Here is a 12,452-nt window from a genome sequence, read left to right on the forward strand (position 1 = left end):
CACTTGCTGACAAATGCTAGTGACGCCATGATGCCAGGAACACAGTGTGACCGCACACACGGCAACCTGACTCAGCTGTGCCAGGATGGACACCAACACGGCCACACTGTGCCAAGACCGAACCCTGCACCACTATGTCTCCCTCAAGGTGCTCACTGGGTAAGACCTGCCTGGGTCACAAGTTCCTGCGTTTGGAGACAGTTTGTCACCACACTATCCCAGAGCAGAGCTTCCACAGATCAGGCGCTCCTTTGGTGCTACCTACGGGCCAACGCCACCATGGGAGGAGGCTCCTTCTCATTCCCTGACCTCCAGTGGTTCACCTGCAGTGTTTTAGACTCCTCCCAAAGGGTTCCTCTGCCCACGGCACCTCCTGGCCTGTCTCCTACATCCTGCCCCACACGGCTGACCACCTAACCGCACAGAGCACAAGTTCAGCCCAACGCAGGTGAGCTGCGGGCCACGTGTTTGTCTCCCCTGAGGGCCTTCCTCACCTTGGGAGCCAGGGACGAGTCTCACCCAGGCACAGATCCTGGAGGCCCACAGGAGGCCCAGGCACAGATGGCACTCAGCAAGCATGGGGTCAAGATGGAAACCTGAGGCAAGAAGGCCTGCACACTCAAGGATCTGAGGTGGAACGGGATGGTTTCCGGGATTTGCTAGAAATACTCCAAAAGAAAGTGAATAAAGGAGAAGTTAGGACACACACAGCCCAAATGCTAAAATCCTGATAACAACATGAAGCTGGTGGTGGCCACGGCGCTGCTGTCTGAGCTGGGGATGTTTGCAGGGTCCCATGACGGGCCCACACTGAACTCTAAGGACCTGACTGAACACTTGCCTAGAGCACAACCAGTGCACAGATGTCTTCAGAAGCCTCTTCAGTAAGACGGTGGCACAGAGAGCAGAAGGAAGGGAGTAGGCACGTCCTATAGTGCCCCCTCTGTCAAAGCTGGGGCCATCTCACACCGAAAGTTAAAATTTTAAAAAGAATTAGGCAATCAATGTCGTGACTCACCTAGCCATGCCTGAAAAAGACCCAATTCCACCCAATTTCAACACCAAGAAGATTTTCTCACAAAGAAACTGGGCAAATATCACTTTGCTGATCTTTTTAAAAACAGATAATAATGCAGTTCTCCCACAGGTGATTATAAGTAAGCCGGAGTGTGAACTTTCTCAGCGGCAGACAGTGCAGGCTATGATTTCTCTGTGACTTGAAGTGCTCCTCTGACAAAATACAGAACTTTTTTTTCTTAAGACAGATTTGAAGCATATGACTCAGTGATAAAAAAGTTCACCAATTTGGGGGCTTATTAGACACGTCAATGACTGCCACTTAGCAAATCCACTTGCTATAGCAGCCTCTTTTGGAAAAATGCCTGGCCCAGTCCAATCTCACCCCCAGGAACAGGCTGAGCAAGGGGCACTACCCCAACCTTCAGGACGGGGACGCTGGAGACAGGATGCAGGGCTGGCACCCATGCCGCAGCCCTGGGGGCGCTCGTCTAGAGAGGCAGGCAATGCTACGGGACTTGGGAATGCCAGCAGGCCGCCTGTGCTCACAGGTGCAGGCGCTGGTGGATCTCGGGGCACTCCTGGAGATGGAGTTTAAGGTGGTTTTATTTTTAATTAAAAGTACAGCCAGCTGACATTTACCATTTTGCTTTATTTTATCTCATTCCCTCGCCCTCCTCCCTGATCTCTTCCATCGTCTTTTCAGTGATGATGGCAAATGTCCCCCTCCTGAAACAAGTCCAAGAAAAATGTTCTGAGTCACCTGGAAGCAGGCTTGTTTGTCTTATTTTTTAAAAAGACCTCCCAATGAAGAGCAAGAAACACTGCCCTCGGTGAGAGCCACAGACGCTGGGGGCTGCTCCGGGGCTGAGCTCCACGGGAGGAAGCATCGCCCGCACAGCCAGGGCCGAGTGTAGGGGTGTGGAGCAACCACCCCAAATGTGTCTTCATACATGTAAAACCACGAGAGTGCTCTGAAGAAGCCCAACAGCGTTCAGTGAGAGAAATGAAAGGAGTCCCTGAGGCAGAAAGGGCCACACGGGACCTCTCTCAAGAAACGACACTCAGCTGACCCGAAGGATGACAGAGTCAGACAGCAGTGCAGGGAGGAGACCCCTGAAAGAAAGAAGAGCCACTAGAAGACTGAAGACTAATACATCTTTAGACATGATAGACACCGGTCTCAATAGAGAAAGAAAAAAATTAAGACAACTTCTGAGCAACTTTCATAAAGCCCAGGTGGCTAGCTTCCCCCTGAAGCTAGCCTGGGGTTACAGTCAAAGAATACCAAAAAAAAAAAAAAAGTAACAGAGAGCAACTTCAGTCTTTCCTAAAGTGTCCCAGAAGCATGCCAAACAGGGATTCCATTCACAGCACACATAGAAACCTCTTAAAATACACTTCCCTGCCAGGCACAGTGGTACACACCCATAATCCCAGGCACAGTGGTACACACCCATAATCCCAGGAGCACAGGAGGCTGAGGCAGGAGGATCACAAGTTGAGGACAGCCTCAGCAACTCAGTAAGGCCCAAAGCAACTCAGCAAGGCCCTAGCAACAGCAGGGGATGTGGCTCAATGATTAAGCATCCCTGGGTTCAATCCCTGGTATCAAGAAAATAAACAAAATATACTTCCCTGTTTCCCTCTAAAGTGATAGTGTGACTGCCCTAAAGTCTTCTCTTCCCTCTTCCCAAACACTGCCCCAGTCCCATCAAATTTCTTAGGAATACAGCAAAAACGAGTTTCAACTCTAAGGAGAGTTGAAAAAAAAGGCCTGGCAGAATCCAGTCTTCTCTTTCACCTGAAACTCTTTTGAACGCAAATCCTACAAGTTTCCAGGGCTTGTCCAGTGATTTCTGCCCTTAAATCCAATCAACACCACAAAAAACCAGGGAGGGGCCCCGCCTGCGAAACCTACTTCTGTAGTGTGGACACCAGCAAGAAGGCCCCGACTTGCTGCTTTTTCCTTTGCCCCCTCACACTGGACTTGCTAGCTCTGGAAAGAGCACTTGGCTGGTCCTGACCTGCTCCCTGTAGGCTCTGATGACCCAATCCCGTATCCCCTGCAACTCAATCAGCATCCCCATTTCAAACACTCAGGACATCTGGTGACTTGGCCACAGTCGCACAGCAAGTGCCAGTGTCCCAGCCTTAGGGACAGCACTTCCCCCTTGCAAGTCATCATCCCCTCTTACATCACATGGACTCACAGGTTCCACTCCCTGAGCAGCTGAAACTGCCCACTGAGAGGCCACAGCTGTCGAAGTGGCCAGGGGCCCAGAGGCCCAGCTAGGTTCATGGGGCAACAGACTCACCTGGCCCTGAGCCAGGCAGGTCCCAGCACTGCAGCCCAGTGCTCTGCTGGGGTCATGACCACTGGCAACAACTCTGCCCAGCATAGCAGCTGCCCTGGGGCCTCACTGAAAATACCAGAAAGTGCCATAAAAATATAATCACCTTTTCTGAACGATCATTTCTGTAATGTCCAATAAGGGCAGTTTTTTTAATAAATAAAAATATCCCTGACTTCAAGACTAAGTACAAAGCTACAGCAATCAAGGCCATGTAGTTTTGGAGTGAGAACAGACAAAAAGATCCACAGAACGAAATAGAGAACCTGGAACTAGAGTCACAGAGTACAATAGGCTGGTCTCTGACAAAGGCTAAAGGCAACACACAGCTGAGACAGTCCCTCCTGACAGATGGGCTGCCACAACGGGACATCCAGAAACTTGGCCACAAGTCTGGACACAGACCTTGGACTCTACACAAGTACTCGGGAACACGTAAGGTTCAACTGCAAACCCCTGACGTTAACACAGAAGTGGAGGTGACCCTTAGTATAGCAATGACTTCACACACTCACCAAAGGCACCATGCAGGAAAGAATCAATACACTAGATGTCATTAAAACTGAAGACTCTGTCTGCTCCATGAATGACACTACCAAGAGAATGAGAGGACAAGATACAGATTGACAGAAAATATTTGCAAAAGACGTCCGATAAAGAAGTGTTGTTCAAATCATACAGCACACTCCTAAAACTCAACAGAACAGCCTGATTTTAAAATGGGTAAACGATCTGAACTGACACTTCACCAAGGAAGATACTCAGGTGGCAAATAAGCACGTAAAAAAATTTCAACATCATATGTCCTTAAAGAACTGTAAATTAAAACAGCAACAAGGTACCACTCAGCACTTGTTAGAATGGCCAAACTCCCAAGAACTGACATCACTGGACGCTGGACAGGATGTGGAGCAACAGGAATGTTCCTCCATGGCATGGCAGGAAAGCAGAATGGCACAGCCACCGAGGAAGAGAGTCTGGTGGTTTCCTGCCAAACTAAACATACATTCCCCACATGAAGTAGCAACAGTGCTCCCCGACGTCTACCCAAAGGAATTGAGAACTTACGTCCACACGAAACTTACACGTGAATACTATGGATGCTTTATTCGGAATTCCCAAGGCTTGAAAGAAATCAAGACTTGAACCAAGATTCTTTAGGCTACTATATAAATAACTGTGGTATCTCCAAGGCTACAAAGAAACGAGGTAACAATCCATGAAAAAGACATGAAAGACACTTAAATGCATATTACCAAGTGAAGGGAGATAATCCAAGAAGCCCTCGCACTTTCAAGTGCAACTGTGTGACCTTCTGGGAAAGGCGCAACTAAGGAGGCTGGAGTAAAAGGGTACGGTGTCCAGTGGCCTGAGGAAGAAGGGACAAGGAGACAAAGCACAGCAAGGCCTTCAGGGCAGGGAGGCTCTCTGGGATTCTGTGATGGTGGACATGGGTCACTGCACATTTGTCCAAGCCCACAGAACACACGGCACCCAGAGTGAGTCCTGAAGTAGACTAGGGACAGTGGGCTGTAGCAAATGCTCCACCTGGTGGGTGACGTCACGTTGGCAGTGGGGAGGCTGGGCCTCTGTGCGGCAGGGACTGGGGACTCTATACTGTATGCTCAATTTTGCTATGAACCTAAAACTATTCTAAATTTTTTTCTTTTTTTGTGGTGCTGGGGATTGAACTCAGGGCATTGTGCGTGCGAGGTAAGCACTCTACCAACTGAGCTATATCCCCAGTGCCTAAAAGATTTTTTTAAATAACATAAAACCATAGGGAGGAAAGTGTAATGATGGGAAGAATATGAAAAAAAATGAATTCTTAAGTGATCTATTTTTTAAAAAGAAAGAATGGAGGCTAGGGCTGGGGCTCAGCGGTAGGGCACCCGCCATGCACGTGTGAGGCCCTGGATCCTCAGCACCACATAAAAATAAATAAAGATACTGTGTCCATCTACAACTAAAAAAAAAAATGTTTAAAAAAAATATTTGCAAAAAAAAAAGAAAGAATGGTAGGTGCTGGTTATGTGGACACATGAGCAGTACTACTTTGTTCGTATAGAATCGAGCACTCTGAGACATTAGGTCACATTCCAGGGCCACACACTATTGTTGGCAGTGCACCTCTCCTGCTGGGGGCCCTCTCGGGCCAATGAATGTGCTGATTGGACACAGAACCGCATGGAAGGCAGGCCTACAAACACTCCAAGTTTCCGGCCCGACAGGCCCACCAGAGGCAAGTCTGTTCACTGAATTATCATCCATTTATTTCTCCCTCTGGAAAGTAGAAAGCTCTTACAACAAGGCTGCCAGAGTGGCTATAAAGAGGCAGGAACTCAGGAATGGGGTGCCCTAGCCCTCAGTCCCCAGAATGCTAGGAATTGGGTTGGTGCCAACAGCACAAACCTGACCAATGAGAACACAAGTGACATGCTCCCCTGAGGGCCATGTCATTGCTTCAGTTCATGCTGCCTACAGGTCTGGCCCCAGCTCTGCTTCCTGTGAAATATACTGGCCACAAGGACAAGGGGAGACTTTATTTCAATCTCAAATTCCTCACCCTGCTCAGTCTAAACTTGGCTCCCAACCTTCATCACACACTCCCTCTTTCCTAACTGGTCTCTGTCCCCAACCCCTGTGGGCAGCCAGACCCAGGGCCTCACCCCCGGACTCCTTCCTCTCTCCTTTACCAATGGGGTCAAGCAGAAACAATACTAAGCAAGAGCCCACCCGGCCTGCCAAGAGGGCAAGATGAGTCGGGTCTTCTCAAGAGTCAGGTAGAACTCCCAGAAACACAGGCCAGGCGCCTCTCCACGTCCCCAGCCTGCCACTGAAGCAAAGGAAGAGAGCCGCAGGGAAAGACAAGCACTCCCCTTCAAGTGTGGGAGGAGCTGGGCTTGCAGGGGAGGCACCGAGTGGGGCCCAGGGAGAGACCTGCCCTGCAGTGAGAGCCCCATCTGGAGACGTGTTTCTGCACTGTGAGCACCTACCTGCTAGCCCAGGTTTCAGACCCTGCTCTGCATGGAACCAGGTGTCTCAGTGGTGCTCTAGGGAGCAATGGATAGTCCTGTGGCCACAGATGGGGTTAAGCTGTTCTGACAGTGGAAGCAGCCCTGAGGAGCCACTGGCAGGCCACCCAGAGGCCCTGCAGAGCAAGGGTTAACAGAAATAAAGCCATGTTGCCATTCCAGCCCCGGGATGTTGGTACCTTTGCTAAAGTCCTTTGGGTCCAGTGACAGACTGTAGCCAGGCAGCGTCTCCAGGAGGAGCTTGTAGCAGGCCCTCCAGCCAGGCTCCGCAATGCTCGGGGCCACGCACTGCATGGCCGCCACACGCTTGAAGAAGGCGGACTTGCGGTGGAAGCCGATCAGCTCGTAGAGCTCGGAGAGGATGCTGTAGCGCTGGATTTTCTCTTCTTCAGAAAGCTGAAGCAAAGAAGAACACAAAAAGCTTTTCAAATATACTTGTAAATGAAGAAGGAAATGCACATGAAAAGACTTGTACAAAACAAGGACCTGGAGAGTCATCAAGGAGAGGGAGGGCTGGGCCACGGCAGTGGGACACAGCAGCACTGGGAGAAGCTCTGAGGACCACAGTGGACACTGCAGAGCCCTCCGCCAGACCATGGCTCCAACTGCCTCCTCACCTTCTACTGAGGAGACCCAGACTCTGGCACAGAGGTGTTTGCCAACATGACATAAAACATCCTTCATTAAGAGAAGACGACGACGACGATAAAGAAGAGGAGCAGCAACCTGTAGGACTGGGCAAGGCCTGTCATCAGACGTGTGCTTGGTTGGAACGCCAGAGGTAGGGAGTGGCTCAGTGGTGGGGTGCTCATCAAGCATGCGAAAGGTCCCAGGTGCCCTCTCCATACCACAAAACAAATAGATAAATAAAGACAAGAAAATGGCATGGTATTTTTAAGAAGAATATATAGAGCCATTTACTAGAAAATGAATTGTTATTTAGACTTAAAACTCCACAGCGTACACCAAGTTTCTTTCACATGAAATGTTAAGAGGATTCTCCCAACAACTCCGACATGGAGTAATATTGACTTCTGCTGCTAAGCACCTACTGTGTACCAGCATATTTAGCATACCTCCTTTAATCAATACAACAACCCATGAGTGCAGTACTCCAGCCTGTGGACAAGGACACTGGAGTTCAAGGAAGCATCAATGACCTGTGCAAAGTCACACAGCCAAGGAGGACCAGAGACAAGACCTCCCAGTGGTCAGGTCCTGCTCACTGCAGGCCTTCACTTGGCTGCAACACAGCTGCCCTGGGACAAGAAGGCAGATGGAGGCTCACCTGAGGAGCTGGCTCTCTCTAGCCCCAGCCTTGACAATAAATCTGCTTCTAGATATTTCTGTTAGGACACAGCCACATCTGAACACCCAGTTAACTTACACCCTTAATCCTCCTGTCCACTCTTCCCTGAGCCTGAGTGCTCTTACCTCTCCTCCAGGGCCTGCCTCCACCTCCTCACTTTCCTTAATCCACCCACACACACCTGCCAGACTAGTATATCTAACCCCGGCTCAGAGACAACACCCTGCTCAAGACTGACTGTGCTGAAACCTAGACGCCGTGATTGGGATGGGAGGCCTTTGGAACCACAAAGTGCAGCCTGGAGGCCCCATGTGCACACTGACTCCCAGGCAGACCCAACCTGCCCTGCAGCTCCAGCTCCTGCCTACCCACAGCCAATCGGAACCACTTCTACTCGTGTTTTGATCCTCAGGCAGCATGTCCTTAGTGAATGCCCGCTCTGTGCCAGACATGAGGATGGATAGGGACAGAGTGAGCAGAGCAAAGACCCCTCCTCTGGGGCCTCCAGGGAGTGACAGGCTGGACCCACTGAGGGTCGGTGGGGAAGAAGACCACAGACCAGCAAGTGAAGGAACAGAAACACCACTGCACCTGTGATGAAGCAGACTGTCAGAAGGATGGTGGGAAGGTCAGGCACCACTCCAGCCAGGGGTCCATAGGACTTCACCAGGCAGAGAGGCTCTGGCGCACAGCCTCAGGCCCCCTCCGCCCACCCCACCATCGTCCATACCCAGCTCTCCTTCAAAGACTCTCACCCCACGTCACCCTCTTCCAGGAACCCATCCTCAAGCCCCCACCCTGCAAGCCGCTCGCTGCTGCTTTCCATAAATTCTCACAACCATGCACACTGCATGACGTCACCGCTCTCCCCCACACCATCCACGTGCAGGTTTTCTTTATGTATCCATCCATTGAAGGATACCTAGGTTGGTTCCATACATTAGCTATAGTGAATTGAGTTGCTATAAACCGTGATATGGCTACATCCCTGTAGTATATATATTGATTTTAAGTCCTTTGGGTATATGCCCAGGAGTAGGATAACTGGGTCAAATTGTGGTTCTACTCCAAGCTTTCTAAGGAATCTCCATGCTGCTTTCTCAGGAAATTTTTAAATGCAATCAAACCCACAAATTCATTTCCAACCTGTTGCTCTCCTAGGGAGCATTCGTGAGCACATCTTTGTTCTAATTTTTCAATGGCCATGCAGGAAGAACACCTGAGTTCAGTGTCCCGATGTTGAGACGCAATTCCAACAGAAGGGCTTGAGGCCTGTCCCCACAAGATGGGCTGCCGGAGTCCCGTCTTCATCCGTCATTCCACTCCAGCTGCAAAGTCTATGCCAATAGTAAGGAGGCGGTGGCACTGGGAGAACTCAGGCCACAGGACCGGCACACTGGTTCTCTGGCAGGGTGACAGAGAGGACATGATGGATGCAGAAGTCCCTGAGCCCCATCCCGTCTCGGCCACTCGGCGTGCTGGCAAAATGGAGTGATCAAGAACCAAGTGTGATTTTGATTGTTAAAAAGACCAAATGAAATAACGTGCACATTTAGGAAAGGCCTGAAACCCTCAGCGGGTGTTCAGGAAATGGGAAACATCACTGTTGGCTAAACCAGGCTGTGACCAAATCAATCAGGAGCTGCTGCAACACTCGAGTAAATGCCTCATTCCCAGCAGCCTCAGAAGCACAGGAATTGCAGAGATCTGAAGAGCAAGGAGGTGGTGGAGGCTCTGGGACAGGCTGAGGACAGCATCAAGTGCTGACTGTGGACAAAAGCATGAGGGATGACAGTGAAGGCCATGTGTTCCCCAGGACGGAAAACACATTCTGTTTTTCTCCATGATTACTTCCAGTCAGAATCGTACAGAGAGAAATGTATACACAAAATTTCCATTTGGCTGTGAAAAACAGTTGGTAGGAATGGCACTTCCCTTCCTGCCTCCCAAGCTGGGAAGCAAGGCCTGTACCAAGGAACTATCTTTAAGAAGCATCTGCCTAAGGCAATGGGATCCACTTCAGTTTTAATCATTCAAAGGGAAGAACGAAGGGGAAAAAAGTTACATCAAAGCTGGTCCTTTGACAGTCCCGAGGCAGTAGAGGAGATGGACAAGCCCATAAGGGATCACTCTACAAGGGATCACTGGCAAGACAGATGGCCAGGGACACTATGCTCCAGGCTCTCGGGCAGGGACCTACCAGGTACCTATACTCGATGCCTCAGCAAGTGTTGAAGAGGGATGGAATTCCAGTCAGTACTCATGGTAAGTGCACCAGCCAACAGCAGCCAGGGAAAGATGGAAGCTCAACTCTCCATTGCCTCAGCTCCCTTTGATTCATTTCTGAACAACCTGAAAAACCGACTTCTCTGCCTTCAAGCATGGCCTCCTTTCACATCCGGGCTTGATAAGCAAGTGTATGTGAACTCAGCTGCACAAACGTGATCACAGAGTTTCTCCACACTCTCTTTCCATATTGGCCTAAGTCTCTTTAAGTCCATCCTCCATAAAATCTATTCCCTCCCATGACAACTCATGGAGCCTGAAACTGGCCAACTGAATGGGAATGTACACAGCTAGAATGTCCTGCCTGCCTCTGGGCAGCCACTGTTCCTACCGGCACGGAGCACGGCAGACCTGCCTCTCCTGACAGGGGGAGTCCTGACTCCTGGCACACCCTCAGTCAGCAGAGGAGTCGTAACCAAGGCTCCCTTCAAGAGCTTCAAGTGGAGCCCTGGAGGAGCAGGTGGGAAGGGTGTGGGGCTCCTGTGGCCTCTCAGGCTGACTGCTCATCCAGAGCCCACCTCCCCTTCCATACCCTGCCAGTCTGCACTTGAGCTCGTGCCAGGACAACTCTAAACTAATTCCCACTGGGATGTCTCCCCTTCCAACAGGACAAAGAGTTTCCTTGTTTTCTTGCTCTGGGGAGTGTATTCTTTCATTAATCATGCATCCTTTGGGGGATCTCAACTTTAAGTATGGGTCTGCCATTCAACTCCAAGTTCAGGTCCCATTCCTCCCACACAAGCTGGAATGGTCACGCTCTGGCTTCTGGGACTCACTTTCAGAATTCTTGCTTTTGGGCTGTTTTTGGCCTCTGAGGACTTCCCCTTTCTTTCTTAAGAATTAGGTCTGCATTTTGAAAGAGGAAAAAAAATTTTTTCTTAATCAGTGTTTTTATGGAACTTGTGCTGAGAGTTTTGGGATCACCATATTGCCCAAAACAGAAACCATTAGATATTTTCCACACTGATGTATTATTTAGAGATTTTCTTTTCTTTGACTACTAACAAATAATATTTTTAATTTAAAAAAAAATTGCTCAGTTTGCAGGTGCCAAGCGAGCATCTGGGTTTTACCAGGCAGGCTGGGTCTGGATCTAAGGTAAAGTCCCAGGCTTGCTTCAATCTACCTCCCCATGCAGAGAATGCCCCGCTCCACGGGGCCTACCCAGGCCCAGAAGAAGGGTAACCCCAGGGTATGGGACACCCTTCCTTCCCTCGTCAATGCACCTTTTCTTAGTTCTGTGCTACACTCAAGTGCAGTTGTGCCCATTGCCTGGTGCCCTGGCTCTTGTGAAGGTGTTTCAGAAAGTGCATGGCTGTTGCGTGAGTGTTTCTGCAAATGGACAAGTGCACAAAGGTCCTATTCTGTTATTTGGCTAACTTCAATCCTTCCCTCAGAAAATTAATATCAGTCACAAGTATATTTAATATGAAACAAACACAGAAAAATACTAAGATAAATCATTTGTCCCCAGATATTGTTTGTTTTATAAAAGATTCAATATTAGAATTAAATCTGCATAAACATTTTTTTAAAGTAAGGCCACAACTAGAATAGAGCTTTGAATGGGCAAACAAAATTAAGAAGGTAGGAAGCAAGAAGAGAAGAGAATCTACAATGTGAATCAAGTCCATATCCTCTGGGTGAATCTGCAATTCCTAGAACACTAAGTATGACAATAAGACCTCTCTCTTATTAGGAAATGGCCAAAGTAAAATACAATCAATTAAAACAAAAAAAAAAAACTAGCATTTTAAGTTGTAGCAAGTTATAAAAGGCTAAATGTGTCTCCTCACTGGGAAAAAAAGCAAGATTCAATGGCTTTTTATTATAGACATCCCATGTTCATGGGATTTGAAGACTATATTGTTAAGATGGAAAAACCCCATATTGATTACAGATTCAATGAAATCCCTGTCAAAACCCTTCTGGCTTCTCGAAAGAACTGCTAAACTGATCCTATTTGAAAGTGCAAAGGGTCCCAAAATAGCCAAAGCAGTCTTGAAAAAGGAGAATAATATTGGAGAAGACTTATTTCCCAACTTAAAAACTTACTACAAAGCTATAACCAAGGCAATGCAGAATTAGCGTAAGTACAGATATATAGATCAGTGGAAGAGAATTAAGAGTGGGAGGGGAGGAACTTATACTCATGATCAACTAATTTTCCACAGCATGCCAAGACCATCCAATGGAAAAGAACAGTCTTTTCAACACATGGTGTTGGAACAAATGAACACCCACGTGCAAAATAAGAAGCCAGCTGGGTGTGGTGGTGCACACCTGTAATCCCAGGGGCTCGGGAGACTGAGACAGGAGGACCACAAGTTCAAGACCAGCCTCAGCAACTTAGTGAGGACCTAAGCAACCTGGCGAGACCCTGTCTCAAAATAGAAAACAAAAAGGGCTGGAGTTGTAGCTCAGTGGTAAAGTGCCCTTGCGTTGAATTCC

The 12,452-nt window shown here is 48.8% G+C and overlaps 1 protein-coding gene across 4 annotated transcripts in view; it reads right to left on the reverse strand.

Annotated features, from left to right (window-relative positions):
- The window catches only part of Trappc9 (trafficking protein particle complex subunit 9), a 501,039-nt gene that overhangs the window by 443,135 nt on the left and 45,452 nt on the right, over window positions 1–12,452 (reverse strand). For all 4 annotated transcript variants that reach the window (XM_048802178.1, XM_048802177.1, XM_048802179.1 and 1 more), the window contains one exon: window positions 6,586–6,802. In XM_048802178.1, coding sequence (XP_048658135.1) covers window positions 6,586–6,802 — 217 coding nt within the window. The remainder of the gene's footprint in view (window positions 1–6,585; window positions 6,803–12,452) is intronic.

Source organism: Marmota marmota, unplaced genomic scaffold (genome assembly GCF_001458135.2).
Source record: "Marmota marmota marmota unplaced genomic scaffold, marMar, whole genome shotgun sequence".
In the NCBI taxonomy this organism is placed as follows: domain Eukaryota; kingdom Metazoa; phylum Chordata; class Mammalia; order Rodentia; family Sciuridae; genus Marmota; species Marmota marmota.